This window comes from Vigna unguiculata, chromosome 11 (genome assembly GCF_004118075.2).
Source record: "Vigna unguiculata cultivar IT97K-499-35 chromosome 11, ASM411807v1, whole genome shotgun sequence".
Lineage (NCBI taxonomy): Eukaryota > Viridiplantae > Streptophyta > Magnoliopsida > Fabales > Fabaceae > Vigna > Vigna unguiculata.
In genome coordinates, this window is record NC_040289.1 from 16,449,506 (window position 1) to 16,467,398 (window position 17,893).

The 17,893-nt window shown below is 33.9% G+C and overlaps 1 protein-coding gene across 1 annotated transcript; it reads left to right on the forward strand.

Moving 5' to 3' along the window:
• Nucleotides 1–12,015: 12,015 nt before the first annotated feature.
• Nucleotides 12,016–14,071, forward strand: LOC114168383 (NAC domain-containing protein 72-like). Its single transcript, XM_028053168.1, has 3 exons — nt 12,016–12,289; nt 12,571–12,845; nt 13,166–14,071. Exons 1-3 carry the CDS (start codon nt 12,109–12,111, stop codon nt 13,715–13,717), a joined length of 1,008 nt encoding a protein of 335 aa, XP_027908969.1. The 5' UTR covers nt 12,016–12,108; the 3' UTR covers nt 13,718–14,071.
• Nucleotides 14,072–17,893: the final 3,822 nt, after the last annotated feature.

The following is a 17,893-nucleotide window of genomic DNA, read 5'->3' on the forward strand; positions in this document are numbered from 1 at the left end:
CTTTCTTACTCATAATTAACCTACAAAGCAAATAAACATAGATTAGCATGTTGGCTTAAGTCAAGTCAACTATAGTCAACAAGTCAAACCTAGTCAAAGGTCAACAAGTGAACTAAAGTTGATTCAACTAAGTCAACTTTGGGAATCAAAAATAACAAACACAAATGAAAGGGATAAAGGATTAGTGAACTTCCTTTCTAAACATGCTTAGTCTTCTTAAACATGTACCTCCATCCTTGGTTGGGGTCAATCCTTCATCACTTTGGCTTTAAAATTGTATGCAATTGCATGATAAAACATTTTTCCACTCTAACTTACCTTTTTTGCTTTACTTGTGTGTTTGGGTGTGTTTTCTTCTTTTGCGATGATCATCAATTTATTGATTGGAGCAAATGTGAGAACTCCTCGTGGTCGTCAGAGTGATGAAGATTTCGCTGCATAGCTTATTGAGTTGTATCCCGCTTCTTCGAGTTTCCTTTAAGGTTGTAGCCCTTATACTACGTTGCCTTTGAGCTTTTATGTTAAATACTACATAATTTCTATCTGGTTTTGTATTGGCATCGTGGTGTGCCTCAGTTTCCTCTAAGTATTTCGGATAACTGTATGGAGTGACATTAATACTCCGAAACTTTGCTCTTTATATTATATTGTGTGATGTTTTATTTAATTAAGTTTATTTATTGAATGGGACATTACAATGCGTACACATTTTATTTTAATGTAGCATACAAGCATCTATATATTTACATGTGTTTCTATATAAAAATTTTAACATCAATTTTATGTTATATTTGTTTTGTACGAGACCATATTATACATTATGCTTGCATTTTACCTTAACAACAACATGTGTATATGCATTTCATTTTAATATAATATACATGTATTTCTTTCTACATGTGTTTTTATTTAAAAATTTTGACATCAATTTCATGTTGTATTTATTTTGCACCAGACATTGTTACACAATATACCTAGATTTTATTTTAACAACGACGTGCATATGCATTTTATTTTAATATAGTATATAACTCAAAAGTATAATTTAAATTTTAGTCATATAAATATAACTTTATTACGCATTACTAATTAATTATCATTTTTATGATTTAAAATAAATAAAATCATCTAGTTATTATTTTTTAATTTTATTATTATTATTAATATTAATATAATCTATTATTATTATTATAACAATAATTATATTAATTATATAATAGTAAAATATAATCATGTAAATAAATAATTCATTCAAATATAATAATTATTATATTAAACTTTTTATCCAAATAAAAAAACAAAAAAAAAACGACCTGTGCATAGGCACGGGTCTCATACTAGTTAAAACTGAAACATCTTTATCACGCAAAAGTAATAAATGCTCTAGATAGGTTAATCAAAAATATCCACACATATGAAACACCAAATAGAATCAAAACACAAATGAAAACAGAAATTAAAACTATAAGACCCACTTTTGTTTTAAGTAAATGGGCTCAACTTTAATAAGTAAGGACCCATAGTCAACCTACCTTAGTACTCAAGAACACTTCCCAATCACTCACTCTCATTCTGTCTCATTTTTTCAGAAACAACTTCCTCTATCACTTATAGTTCTGAAGCAAAAGCTCTAAGGGCATATGCTTTTTCCTCCCCCGAGCTAGCAGAACGTGTTCTTCCATCTCTTTAGTTCGTCTTATAAGCAGTGGTGGTCTTCTTGGAGTATCTGTGTTGATTGGCTACCATCTGTCTAGATAAGGGAAGCTAGGGTTTAAAGTTTTTTATGATTATTGCATGTTTTTCTAGTTTTAAATCATGTTTATGATGTTTGCTCGCTGTTGTGGTTGCTTGGAAATGGTTGAAATGTTGTTTGGTACTACTTTTTTGGTTTGCATGCGTGAGCACGAAAGAGCTATGTTGTTTTTGTCCAAGTGAGCAACCCTCGCCTAAGCGAAATTAACAACAAGTTCACCCCAAGTTCTGCTTGAGTTGTCGCTCAGGCGACGAGCTCTAGTTTTGAGCGAGAGTAATCTCGCTCAAGCGAGGAGGCCTCGCTTAAGCAAGAACTCGTGAACCCTAAAAATGCCCTCTGATTTCAATCTCGCCTAAGCGAGAACTTTTCGCTTGAGCGAGAGCTCCTTAGCTTGAACGAGATTTTCAACAGAGTTGTTTGAATGCTTGTATGCTCCCATGATTGATTTCTTTACCCTTTTAAAAGCATGAAGTATGATGCCAATGTTTTATGCAATGTGGTTATGTTTTTTTTTTTAGTTTTTGTTGTTTGGGATTTTGGGTTTTTTATGCTGAAATTAGTGAAAATCTGTCAATTTAGCTTAAGCGAGAAATTTTAGCTTAAGCAAGATCAGTCTAGCTTAAGCGAGAATTTCTAACTTAATTGAGACTAGTCTAGCTTAAGCGAGAATTTCTAGCATAAGCGAGGTCAATCTAGCTTAAGCGAGAATTGTTGCAGAATTTTAATTCCTTACTTTAACTTATGGATTGATTCAATGACTCTTAAAGGCATGAATCTGTGATTGTGTATGTTTCATGTGATATTAACTTGCTTGGTATGAAATGAAATGATCTATGAATTGGTTGGTTGGTTGGTGGTGCATTGGCATGAGATTTGGATGTCATGACATAACATGTGGCATATGGTCTGAGAACATGGATGTGGCATAAGTTAGATGTAATTCCATGAATCTCTGGGTGAGATTTCATGGTGGTGTTATGGTGTATATAATTAGATAAGGATTCAAGCAAGGTTGCATCCTGAAACTCTAAAGAATCAGTTAGTCTCACATAGAGCGTACTGATCCAAGTGGTGAGAGTAGTAAGAGGCCCTAGTTTTTGGCAGGATAATGGCCTAAATGATTGAAGGCTAACCTTGTGTGTGGTAGGGTGAAACCCATTGGCAATGGCTCTATAGAGCAGTAGAGGCCACCACAAGTGCAAGCATCCAGTGAATATGATCTCTTTATATGTTTCCAGATAATTGAGTTTGAGGGTCTTGCATTGTTTGCCTTCACATGCCTTGTGTGCTTACTGAATTGCCTGTTTATAATTTGTGTAATACATTGCTTTCTCTTTGATATGTTAAAAAATTATTTTTGTCTCTAGCTTACCCTTTCTCTCTGTGTTTGTGTTCTCTATTTGGCTTTTCCCTTTTTGCAATAATCACCAAATACTTGGTGTGAGCAGACGTGGAGATTCCCTAGGATTGCTCAGATGGTGGTGATGTTGTTGTCTAGTTTTGGGCGAGGTAGCTAATACTCTTTTGAGCACTTTTTGTCGAACTGTTTTATTTTTGCAACTCCTTTATCATGTGAGCACTCTCAAGTTAAACTATCTCATGTTTAAGTTATGTCTAATGGCTTTGTGTTATGCCTTTGGTTTTCCCTTTAGTATTTAATAACTGTAACAAGTTATTTCCCTTGTACTTTATGTCATGGTCTATTTTATACAATAAACATGCGACATTCTATTTATTAGAATTATTCTACTAAATTAGAACATTACAAAAACAAAAGCGATAAAACCTAACTATACAAATCACAGAACTTGCAAATCTCCAAACACTAAAATCGGTAAAAAAATACGAAAATAGGTAATTAATAATCAAATGATAGAACTAGAGGACAAACATAATGTCAATAACAAACACGAGAGAATATGAGAGGACAAGATACAGCCAAAAGAGAAAACGAGAGTGAAATCGAAAGTCAAACCTGTGATCAAGAAAAAATGTATGACTACCACTGAAAACATGAGAATGAGAGTGAATTGGGAGAAAATTTTCAAATCTGTGAAGATGTTGTCATATTAGTTATTGGAGAAGACAAAGAACAACATGTGACCTATGAGTATGAGGGTAGACAAAGTGAGAGTGAAAATGTACCAGATAGGGAAATGTGAGAATGCATTTGTTCCAAATTTTTATCGATTGGCTACTTATTATTTTTAAAATGAGAAATACAAATACAACTTATTATATTGTTTTCGAAATATTGATTCCCGCCACAAATCTATTCATTTTAACTTTAATCTTTTAAAATATTCCTTTATCAAATATTAAATGAGAAAATAGTAAAAGTGAGTCTACACTAATTATTTATAATTATTAAAAATAAAAATTATATATAATATTTTATATTTATATTAAATTCAAATTTAGGACAGAGTTTAATAACTTAATGTATGTTTTATATCATTAAATATTAATATTGATTTTTTATGAATTATATGTCTTTTTAAAAAACTTTTTGTAAAAAGTAATTTAAAAAATTGATATTTTTTGTAAAATAATTGTATTTCTTATGAATAATTTTTTACAGAAAAAATTATGAATAATAATTTTTTAATAGTAAAGCTTAAATCGGGTTAAAACTTAATAAATGTTTAACTATAATAAAGGATTAAATATGTTTTTGGTAAAGTGAATTTTGAAATTAGTTCATTCAAAACTTTGGACCAATTTAGTGTTTCATTTTTCGGAATACGTGAATTTAGTCATTTTAAAATATTTTACTTTTTTTAGCAGAAGAAATTTAAAAAAGTGTACCACACCTAGCCGGCCTAGCTGAATAATAACCATAAAACCCGTCTGCATAACCATCAAGGATGTAAATAATAACAATCACCATGCACACTAAGGTGAATCAAAAGTATTCGGCCTAAGCCGCTAAGGAGTAACATCGACCGAACGCACTAAAAGAACAACAGCGGCCTAAGCCGCTAAAGAGTAACTAGCCAAGGCCGTTAACTCTAGGAAACTAAGCAAGGACTTGGCAAAATCAGAACATTTCTGTAAGATTCATAAGGCCCACGATAATCGAACTAAGGGACCTAGGCTAGGGCCCAGGCCCACCTACAGCCCAAACAGGGGCCCAACCCATGACGTGACCAGACATAATTAATAGTCTATAAATATGCATGGACCCCACGAATTAAAGGTACGCATTCATTACTCTCTTAATCACGAGATTTGATTTTCTTAGAGATTTTGCTGACTTGAGCTTTAGAGTCTCTTCTACAGGTATGATGAGTCCGTATTTTTGCCCTCATTTAATGTTTAATTATAGGTATTTAATTGAATTTGTGTGCTTAAAGATTGATTTAATTGGGATTTCCTATAATTGGGTTTATTGAGCTTGAGATACAAAAACATGTTAAAAATAGCTTTTTAGTTGCATAAATGTTCATTGGATATTTTGAGGTGTGTTAGTGCAGCTACAGCTAAGTTGAGCTCATGGAGGTGTGGAAATATATTGATTAAACCTTCATGACACATTAAAGATAAATCTAAGAATAAGGAATTATCAAAAGCACAAAAATTCAAGCCAAGCATTGCATGAAGACGGCAAGAAAAACTTGAAAAAGTGAAGAAGTTTGGCTAAACCAAGAAGAGAGGAACAAAAAAATTGGACCTTGCGGTTTTCTTTATCTTTATGATAGAAGATAATTTGGGAAAAATATATCTTTAGATATTTTATTTGATATTTTTAAATAATTATCTTATTTAATTATATCATAAAATATTAAAAGATACCAGTCCAATTCCTATATAAAGAGACCAAGGGAGAAGCAGAAAACAAGCTCGGGACTTCGGAGTTTTGGAACCCTTAGGGGTGCCTAATTTCGTTTCATTTCTCTCTCTTTTCTTCTCTCTATTCTTCTTTTTATTTTGTATTCCATGAATTGCTAAACTTCTTGGGTTGATTCCATTGTAATTTCATTATGGATTCTGAGGTTAGAATGAATTAATTTCTTTGTTCTTTTTATTATTGTTGAGGTTTTAATTTATCTATGTTTTTTATCTTTGAATCACATAAAAAGTAATGATTTTAGATCTATATGCATATTGATCATATGAGTCAAGGGTTTTTAAATTTAATTGAGACTTTACTTTGATTTTATTTAGAAACTTTCATATGATTAAATGAGTTTTTACCAATAATTGAGACTTTACTTTGATTAAAGGTATTTACTCTAACGAAAATTAATTGAGACTTTACTTTGATTAATTAAGCTTTTTATTTGGTGAGGAGATAAAAGAATAGACATGATTAGGCATAGTAAAATTTGATTGAGATTGTACTTTGGTTGAATTTACTGTGGATAATCTAAAAGTTCTCACTTTTAATTGAGACTGTACTTTGGTTAAAAGTGAGAACGCCAACAAATTCATTGAGACTTTACATTGATTAATTTGTAAATCTACAACAATAATTAATTGAGCAATAATCTTTAGATAACCGATGATGAATCTATTTTGAAAAAGCAATGGAATCAATCTATTTTCTTTACTATTGTTTTTATTTCTTTTTATCTTTTAAACTTTATTTCTATCTTTGTTTATGTTAATCTCCTATATTTTTTATTTTATTTGACTAACTCATTTGTATAGTTTTATAAGAACTAATTTGTTAAAAATCAATTCCGTGTTCGTTGGGAGACGACTTAGGGTTACTTTACCCTTTCTATTTTCTTGACTACTATCTTAGCAATACTGAAGTTGCTATAGTTTAGTAGTATTAATTTGATCTCGTGAACGACAGTCTTAATCACGAGATTTGATTTTCTTAGAGATTCTGCTGACTTGAGCTTCAGAGTCTCTTCTACAGGTAACCCCCCTCGGGTCCAAACCGATCACACCGAGATATCTGTAAGCGACATGTATCGGCCAGGAGGAAGCCTACTAAGGAGATAGCGGATCTGAGTAAGGTAACACTTGTGTCTAACATATCTTATTTGTTTTCTACAGGAACAAAAAGGAAGAACATTAGCGAGTTCTTTCATTTTCTTAATTTTTCATACTTTTTCTACAAAATTTTATCGACAAGAAAAATGATAAATACATATATAAATTTGTAGGAAATTTTAATTTATCTTTTGCAAATAAATTTACATAAAAAAGTTTACAGGTATTTCTTGCAAAAGTTTATTTGTAAGAAAAAGATATATGATAAACAAATACATAAATAAATTTGCAGGTAATCTTAAATTATATTCTTGCAAAATAATTTAGTATAAAAATTTTTGCAGGTATTTCATGTAAAAAAAATATTTTGCTACAAAATTTCTAAATATTTCTTGCCACTTATTTTGTATAAAAAATCAAATGAATTTCATACAAAAAAAAATCAAAGGAAAATATACATGAATTTCTTGCAAAAATATTTTTATAAAGAAATATGCAGGTAATGAGTGAATTTTTAGTAGTGTTTATTAATTAGAAGTTTTGTATGTGGCAAAGAGAATTATAATTCCAACCAAGGGAAACTCAAGAAAAGGTTCAACGAAAGCAGTATAAGTGATGATAACCTACAACTATGTCTCTCTCTCTTGCCCTCGCTCAACTCCACAAATGGTGGCTCACGTAACAAAACCAAAATAATCAATCACAATCACAAGATTAGGGGAAAATAAAAAACAAGATCAACAATATCCAAAGAAAAATTATCGAAACCAACCACACCTGCAAGTAGTTGCTTCGCGTAATTGATCTACCTTTAGAGTGTGTTTGGATAGAGTATTTTAATGAAGCAATTCATTTTTTTGAAGAATTTAGTTTTCTTTGTAATGAAATGCTTTGTTTGGATAGAGAAATTAAAAAGCATTTCAAATGCAAGTCTTCTTTTGAAGGATTTCAATTAGCTAAATTAGTAGAAATTCAAATACCCTCAAAATAGGTGGAATTTGAAATTCTTCTCACTCAACCTCACATTCTGGACGATCCGGACGGGCACGACGACTCGAACGTACCCGACGACCCGGACGGGCCCGACGACCCGAACGTGCCCGATGACCCGGACGAGCCCGACGACCCAAACAGGCCCGATGACCTGGACGGGCCCTACAACCCGGACGGGCCTGACAACCCGGACGGGCCCGACAACTCGGATGGGCCCGACGAGCCGGACATGCCTGACGACCCAGATGGGCCCGATAAACCGGACGGACCCGACGATCCAGACGGGCTCGATGACCCAGACGGGCCTGACCTAGACGGGCCAGACAACCCGGACGAGCTCGACGACCTGGACAGACCCAATGACCCAAACGAGCCTGACGACCAAAACTAGCCCTTCCAAATCATTAGGCCCGATAACCCGGACGAGCCCGAAGACTCGGACGTGCCCAACGACCTGAAAGTGCGGGGCAACACGGACAGGCCTGACGACCCAGACGAGCCCGACGACCTAGACGGGCCCGACGACCTAGACGGGCCCGATGACCTAGACAAGCCCGATGACCCGAACGGTCCCGAGGATCCAAACGGGCTCGATGACTCGTACAGGCCAAACTATCCAGACGGTCCCAACGACCCGGACAGACCTGACGGTTTGAATTGGCCCGTTCGAGTCTCGGGCCCGACTCGGTCATCGGTCCTGTCCGGGTCATCGGACGTGTCCAAGTCATTGGGCCCATCCGAGTTGTCGGGCCCGCTAGTATTTGGCCCCGTCCGGATTGTTGGGCTCATCCAAGTCGTCGGGCCCGTCCAAGTCGTCGCACCCGTCTTGATCGACGGGCCCGTTCGGGTCATCGGACCCGTCTGGAGCATTGGGCCAATGACCTAGACGGGTTGGATCGGGCCATATTGACGAACTTGATGACACAATCGTGCAGTATGGGTCGTCAGGCCTCTATATCATCAGGCCACCCAGCCTGTCTTGGCTTCCCAGTCGGTCCAGCTCGGGTGGGTCGTCGGGTCTAACCAATCTGGTTGCGTAGTTGGGTTTGCCTGACCCATCTGGGTTGTCGAGCATGTTTCCAAATTTATCATGAACTCAAAACATAATTAAAAACATAATTAAGCATAAAATAAATATTGTTAAAATTAAATTTTATCTCACAATAAATTCAATTTTTTTTCCAAACAAGAAATTGAAATGTTAGGTATTTTAATTTCCTTATCCAAACAAGTTATTTAAAAAATGAATGGAATTTAATTACAAGCAATTCAAATACAAAATATTTCAATTTCTAAACATTGTTGAAATGCTCCATCCAAACACAAGGTTAGTCTTGTCCTCAAAAGTAGTTTTTGTCAATATTCTGAACAATTTTGCAACTAACCGTGGTAGTGGAATCGAATGATTGCTAGAAAAAACCAGTTATCGGGACCAAGAAAGAAAATGATAAGTTAATGAATCCAAGAAGAAGCATTGACATAAGAAAATAAGGAAAGTGTTCATTGGGATGTTAGCCTTTTTAAACGAGTTTGTTTAGGCTTTCTGACCATTTTTATGTTTTTTTTTCTCATTATAATTCTAATATTACCCATACTTTCTAAATTTTAAAATATAAGTATATGAAAAAAATCCTAATACAAAGTTAAAAATGAAATGATGATATATTTTATTTTAACATTTAAATTTTTTTTTAAATAATAGAAAAAAAATTAGTGAACATAAATTTGATAGAAATAAAAAATATATATAAGATACAATAATACAATATATTCAAAAATATTCAAGTATGAGTTTGTGTATCCGAAATGAATGAAGGATCCATAGAAACACGTAGTATGAGATGTTACTGTCCCCTTTCTGATAGGTATTCTAAAACATAAGAGTGTTTTACGTTGTTACTTGAAAACTGACTAATAGGTATCAATTTTATAACCTCTCAATAGAGACCAGAGACCTCTCAAATAAGTATCTGATTATTCAAGCCCATTACAGACTGTCTACTAAACAACCCAACCCATCACAGATCGTTATCAGAAAACCAAAATTATATATATTACCCATACAATAATAAATTATGTGCAATATAATTAACATTAACAAATAAATTAATTTATTAATTAATGCTAATCCATAATAATAACACCATAAAGAATAATAATTTTATATAATAAAATTATATAAAATATAACAAAATTATCATTCAATCTATCCGAAGTAGAATTATTAATAAGCTTAATTATGTCCACAATGCTTGTGGTTTGTCTTTCTCTTTCAATCTCTATATATAGTTAAGTGTTAAGTTAAATAGAATAAATTATATTCATCAACGTAAAGGTGATCATGTATCCTCGTGTTTCTTTAAAGATGAAAATGTAATTTACCCTTATGGAATTTACAAAATAATCTTAAAAAGTTATATTAAATTAAAAAAGAATCCCAAACCGTTATCTAACTTAATGCTAATGACCATAATCTTGATCTTTGTGATACCTAATGCCAAACCCATCCTCATCCTAAATTCCCAATTTCCTGGAGCTCTTTGTTTTTGTTGGGTTATCGTTTCTTTCACATTTATGTTTTGACCACAACGTAGACATGCATCTGATCATGCGTATGTCCTTCTTTCTTCCTATCTAAACCTTAAAGTGTCCACGTTCACTACACTTTGGAACACTCCTATCTAGAGAGAACAGTTCACTGAATCAGACCACTCCGCAACGTTGACCATGACCAGCCACGTCATTATACATAATATACCTCTCTTTTCTATGAACACCACTGAAAAGCACCAAGCCCCACCGCAATTAATACCTGTAAGCTTGCCCTTAGAGGTTGATGAGTGAAAGAAACAACTTAGTGGGAAAGGGAAAAAATTAAGTAGATAAGAATGCAACGTGATAGAATTTTATTTCATGCGACATGCGTCACAGTGGAACATGCAATCCAACCATATTACACATTCTATTGTTTTGCTTTTACATTTCGTCATTGATGATGTGATAGAATTTTAAGGTTCAATTCTATTACCTTTTTTTTTTTTCTTTTGTAACTGGTTTAAATAAATTGTTTTTGTCATGTAAAAGCACACACTATTTTACAAGGGATGGAAATATTTTGTATTCCACGTAGTATTCTTTAATTATAAAAAAAATCCATATACGAGTGCGATATTTTTATTTATTTGGCTTAACTATATTTTAATTTCACTGTCAATTTTTTTTTCAATTTCAAATATGTTTATCTAAAATATAATTTTCAATTTAAAAGCAGAATTAGAACACAAAATTTCATGAACTAAAAAAGTTCAAGCCTTATTTATTTACATAAAACTGTAATACGATTGGAAAATTATTATGTAAATAATTTGGGTACAGCTGAATTTTTTCTTTCTGAAAAATGCCTTTAATTTTTGAAATTTTTATATGGAAAAATGCATAATTAAAAGAAAAAAAATTTAAATTATTTGTCAATTTTCTAATGAACATTAGTCATAAACTAGAACGATAAACATTGTTACATTGAATTAATTAATTTTTATTTTAAATTAAAAAATGACTTTTATTAGTCAACTTTAAAATATTTAGAACCATTTTTTCCCCAGCCTATTTTCTTCACGCTTCCTACTTTGCCACGTGGCCACCGACCCTTGAAAAGCGTCACGTGAAAAATGATAACGACCAGAAGTTTAGAAAACGCACTCACTGTATGTAAGAAGAAAAAAACAGAGACTGATCTTTACACTTTCACATTAACTGACGCGTGTTCGCCTTATGTTTGCGCATTTAACATGATTAGGAAAAATATAAATTTCAATACCAACAATAAACCCATAAAAAATCCTCTATAAAAAGAATCTATTATAAGAAGATTTCAAGTAAATTAAAAAAAAAAAGTATCCATAAAAAGAAATCTCACATTAAAATGGAGAAATTTTAACCTACTTTTAAAAAAATCATAAATACTGGTTATACTGGTGTTTACGCATTGTAAATAATAATTTGGGAAAACCATTACCTATAATTAAAGTCTAAAAAATCTATTGATGTTGTGATTATTTTGAGTTCATTATGGTACGAATATTCCAAGGTTTCTTTTGTGAACAGTAGTATACAATGAACCGAATCACCCACATTGCCGCGACCGTACGAGAAGTAGATAAGGTCGTCCGCATAATGATCTTTTCGAAAGTGCAACGTGGCGTCATCCCAAAGGGAGACGTGGCGGAATCCCAGAGGCCCAAACCGAACTCGACAAAGATTCCGTGCATGTGTCTCGACCTTCATGTCCCTGTATAAATAACAGCCACCTATTCCTTGAAAAAAGAGAAAGAAAAAACACAGCTTGAAAAAAAAGTAAGAAACTTTGTTTTATCTAATATTGTTATTCACAGTTTCGGATCTTGAAATTGAGCAAAATGGGAGTTCCAGAGAGAGACCCTCTCGCACAGTTGAGTTTGCCTCCTGGGTTTAGGTTTTACCCCACTGATGAAGAGCTTCTGGTTCAGTACCTTTGTCGTAAGGTTGCTGGGCACCATTTTTCTCTTCCAATCATTGCTGAAGTTGATTTGTACAAGTTTGATCCATGGGTTCTTCCAGGTAATAAAGTTCTCTACAATTTAAAAGCGTACTTGGGTTGCGGTTTGAATTCATTTGGATGTAAAATTGAATAATTTTAAAAGTAGTTTTAGTTTGAAGTCTCTGGTCACGTTTTGGATGTAAAATTGAAAGGTAATAAAACTAGTTTCAATTTGGATATGTATTATAAATTGGCACTTGATTTAATCGATATGAAATCAAGCATGTATGGTTAATAACTATTTGCAGAAAAATGAGTTTTGTTAATTGTTTTCTGATTGAATGTGGTTTACGGACTGTAGCTAAGGCTGTGTTTGGAGAAAAAGAATGGTATTTCTTCAGCCCGAGAGATAGGAAGTACCCGAATGGTTCACGGCCAAACAGAGTTGCGGGTTCTGGGTATTGGAAAGCCACGGGAACCGATAAGGTTATCACCACCGAAGGGAGAAAAGTTGGCATAAAAAAGGCACTTGTTTTCTACGTTGGAAAAGCTCCCAAAGGCTCCAAAACCAATTGGATCATGCATGAGTATCGTGTTCTTGACTCTTCGCGCAAAAACAACCTCGGAACCACCAAGGTACTAACACAATCGCATTCCTTTCCCCTGTTTTTCAGCCACTCCAAAATCTTAAATTGCAATCATTGTTTTATATCGAAAGTTTTTGGGTGGTTTGAAACTTGTATTCATGAGTCCTAACCAGAAGTATTGTTTTTCTCTAATTATTGTTTTTCTCAAAGTACATAAAGAGTAATTCGTTGGGTATCTGATAGATGCAAAAATACTCACGACTTTTTGCTTTTGGATCGGATTTTAGTAATCTAAAGCTTCAGTCTAACATTTGTGGTATGGTTTGTTTCATAATTAATTCAAATTTGTCTGTTGCTAATGTGATGTAGCTTGATGATTGGGTTTTGTGTCGTATATACAAGAAGAACTCGAGTTCGCAAAAGGTTGAGGCCAACCTTTGGGCCAAAGAATGCAGCAATGGGTCATCACCTTCTTCATCTTCCCACGTGGAAGACATGGTCGAATCGTTTCTGGAGATCGATGATCAGTGCTTCAATTTTCCGGGTGTGAACTCGATCAAATCAATGCAACAACAGGACGAGAAATTCGGGTTTCAAAAGATGGGATCCGGATTCTTTTCTGATTGGGTCACCCCGCCGGATCTTGATTCGATTTCCGAATTCGGGTCAGGTTGCCGAACCCAAGGGATGGTGAATTATGAGTTCCATGACTTATTTGTCCCTTCTGTGCCGCCGTTTGGTCACATGGAGTTCATGTCAGGGGCACCCACGGAGGAGGAAGTTCAAAGCTCTGTGAGAACCCAACAGGCTGACGGAGCGGGATATTTTCAGCAGAACCCGAATGCCCGAAATTTGTCCGGCTCCAACGAAACGTTTGGGTTGGGGTTTATGGATCAGCAGATCAGGTTCGGACAGAACTAGAGGATCCGAATAGTGTAAATAATGTGGTAGGGGGATAATTTATTTTTAATTCCATGGCCATTGTTATGGTTTGTGTTATTGATTCCCAAAAGTAGAAAGAGAAAACAGCAGTTTTGGTCATCCTTTTCTGCTAGACAAATGGAGGTCGGTTGATACATTCATTGAATGAAAGTGATGAAGTACGCAACGGTTTTTGAACCAAAACCGCGTGGACGAAACATGAATCACATTGTACTTCAAAGCATCAGATAGAAACTGATTTACAATGTGTGGTTTAGAACTACAGAAGTTTTCGGCTGCCATTGGTTAACAACGTTTTTAACAAATAATGAAAAGAGTGATAATATTTCACCACTCAAATTTTATATACAGCTAGTTAATAATTAATTATAATAATATAATAATACAATATTTAAGATATGATCATCTTAGTTCAGATATTTATATTATTATATTTAATTATAAATAAATTGTATATAAAATAAGGTTCTCAAAATATTTATTATTATGTAAAAATAATATAAGATACAAATATAGTATATTTAAGTATGAGTTTAAAAGAATTGTATATATAAAATCATGTAACGTTCTATTTAATTAATAGTCTTAATTAAAGGAAACATCATACAAAATAACATAGTAGTACAGTCTTGGAGCATAAACACTATTCCTTACAATATTCGAGACACACCACGATGTCAAAACAAAACAGGAAACAAGGTTCAACAGTAAATTAATTTAGATTTAAAGGATAAGCCAATACATTGGCTATAACCCTAACACAAAGCCCAATACAGTAGAATCCAGCTCAGGTGGGCTACGCAACAGAATCATCACCTCCTTATTGACCATGGGTGTTTCTCGTATCTGCTCACACCAATAAATTGATGATCATCGCAAAAAAAAAAAACCACACATACAAGACGTACAACAAACAACAAAAGGGTAAGCTAGAGCCAAAAAAATAGTTTTATCATGCAATCATATACACTTTCACAGACAATTATACATATATCATCTAAGCATGTTATGACCTTCCAAACAATACACTAAGACTTGACACGACTCATCCGGATACGTATAATTTAGTCAGATTCAGTGGATGCTTGCACTTGTGGTCGAATTCCTTGCTCGCCCCCGAGCTGCTCACCACCGAGCTAAGTGGTACAATGTCTCAATCCCCCCACAAGGTTAGTCCTTAATGAGTTTCAGGCCTCCTACTACTCTCATCACAAGAGTCAGTCCGCTCTATGTGAGACTAATTGATTCCTTAGAGCGTCAAGATGTAACCTTACCTTGAATCCTTACTAAATTATATAGATGGGGCACCACCATGAACTTCCACTAACAGGGGTCATTGAATTACGTCTCGACCAATTGAGGCACCACCCTGAAATCTCACCTAGAGATTCAAGGAATTACGTCCTAACCGCACACAAATCATATTCAACCAACCAAGTAATACTTATCATGCTTATAAGGTTCATGCCAACCTTCCTAACCAACCCTCATTCGTATTCCATGTCAAATCCATACCAACTCATCATTCTCAAACCATTTGACCAACCATACATGTAGCATATCCAAATCATGTTAAACTCATTCATCATAAAGCATAGACTATCTCATTCATACATAATCACTCAATTCATACTTTAAAAGCAAGATCAATACAAACATAGAGCCAACATTGGAGAACAAAGAAGCAACAGAGCAAGTCACGTTCTCGCCCAGCTTCTCGCTCAGGCAGAAAGGTCTTGCTCAAGCGAGCTCCTTTCGCCTAGGCGAGAGTTGGACATCAAGAACATTGGCCTTCAGCTCCTTCTCGCTTAGGCGAGACTTCTCTCGCCTGAGCGAGACATTCGCTCGCTCAAAACATGGTTAGTCGCTTGAGCGACAACTCGCGAGAAATGGCATGGGCGAGCCTCTGTTAATCTTGCCTAGGCGGGATCAGCTCGCTTGAACGAGAAAACCAGTGCTCACCAATGTTCTCTCGTGCAACAGTCACACAAACGCAATCCCAACAACTAAAACGACATTTTCATCAACTCATAGTAGCATACATACCATAAAATCATACAATATTAGTAGAGCAAGCAGAAAACGAACTAGACAAGTGAACCCCAGCTTCTCTTACCTAGAAAGGAGCTAATATCGGACTTCGACTCTTAAACCAACGAAACTAGTAGCTCCAAGAGCATATCTATGAACTAGAACAGCGACACAAAAAAGGGACGAGGGTACTAAAGTAGACCTCTAATGGAAAAATACAAAAAGAAAACTTTGAAAATAACTAGTAGGGGCTGAGTTTTAACTTAGGAGAAGAAGGGCTTTGCTTAGAGCTAGCTTGACCAAGAGCTGTGAGTAACCGTAATAGAGCATTCTGAAAGAAAGGGTGAATGTATGAGAGGGAACAGTTTGCAAATGAGAGTTGAATGAGGACTCTTGACTGCTTAAGGGGGCCTTGGCACCATATGGGCCAACCCTTAGGCCCAACAGTTTTAAGACAACCTTTAAAACATAAGGAAAAGTAAAGTGGGCCTTACAAAATCAATGAAGGATTTATATGTCCTGAAAAAAGCATGTGAGATGATACTGTTATTTTTTTTGGTAAATTATTCAAAAAATGTATCTTATTATTCTTTATGTTTTTTTTTATTAAAATTGACTAATGGGTACTAAAAAGAAATATAATTTTATTGATTAATATAAATCCATAATAATAACAAAGTAGAGAATAATAATTTTATATAATAAATTATATAAAATACAACATTCTTCTACTTAAATAACATTAATAAATAAATAAATTATATAAATTTAAACAAACACAAATATTAATTAAAAAATATTAAGATGAATCACAAAGATAATATCCAATAAGATAGCTACCATATGCTTAGATTTCATAAACAATGGATAATAAATAAAATAAAAATAAAACATAATAAATATGTGATCCCAAAATAGTTCATATATTTTAATATGTTTAAAGAGATGTAATGAAAATAATGTCATTGATAAATTTACATCTCATGAAAACCATAACAATATAAAGTGTAAATCTCAGGCTCTCACTAACCCAGTACATCAAAAGATTTAACCACACCCATGTGGGTTACACTATTTTGAAAGAGTCAAATAGCTAAGCTTTTAGTCACTGGGTTTGCTAACATACTTTCTATAGCAGTATTCTCAATTTGAGTTTGATAATCCAAAACTTTTTCACTAACAAATAGAAATTTTATATCAAAATGTTTTGAGCGAATATAACTTCTATTGTTTTGAGAGAAATGCACGACAGTAGTGTTGTCACAATATATCACAAGTGTCCTAGAAATACTTTCAACAATTTGAAAGCCAAAAATCAAATTTTTAAGCCACACAACTTGTTTAGAAGGGGAGTTTTCTTCAACTTATTTTGATTTAGATTTATGTTGACTTTCCTAATGTTAACTTTTGACCTTAGTTGACTTGACTTAAGTTGACTCAAGCAAAAGTTAGTCACATTTAAAGATTCAACAAGACATTGACAAATGCACAAACATGTAACTTTTGGACTTCTAAGCTAGATGTAGTTTAAATTTTAAAATCTAATGTATTGGTTGTCAACATTGTTTTATGTGTAAGGGAGGTTGATTTGGACCATTCCAAGATAGCTACAACAAGATAAGGTTATGAAAACACAAAGACAAACATAATAACCTAAACTCTAATTACTAAATGATAAAGACCCATTTTAGGGCTTAGCATTATATGGTGTTTAGATGATTAAGAAAGCTCCATAAAAATTCTTATTGGACATTAAGATAACAATGTTATCTAGATGTGAAGGTGCACTTCAAGGAGCTCTAAAGAAGACATGTTCAATTACTCAGGAGACAAAAATAAAAACTCAAATACATGTAATATGTGAATTAAAAAGAACATAAAGGAAGAAATTTCATAAAAGATGGAAGATAAAAGAGGGAATGCGAGCTCTTGATGCAGGCACGTCACTTAGGGGGTCACTAAAGCTCACCAATTCAAGATTAGTGGTGTATGCCGCTACTTGAGAGTTATTCACAAGATAAGACAAAGAGAATACGACAATCCTAAGAGAGAAATCCCACAAATGGTCAAATATAAAGTATATAACTTTAAAATATTCAACCCTTACAATAATCTAGGAGAGCC

Excerpts from the sequence above, each read along its gene's own strand:
- LOC114168383 (XM_028053168.1), top strand. The coding sequence starts at position 12,109 with ATGGGAGTTCCAGAGAGAGACCCTCTCGCACAGTTGAGTTTGCCTCCT. Across the intron at positions 12,290-12,570 it reads TGATCCATGGGTTCTTCCAG|CTAAGGCTGTGTTTGGAGAA; the intron begins GTAATAAAGTTC and ends TACGGACTGTAG. Across the intron at positions 12,846-13,165 it reads ACAACCTCGGAACCACCAAG|CTTGATGATTGGGTTTTGTG; the intron begins GTACTAACACAA and ends AATGTGATGTAG.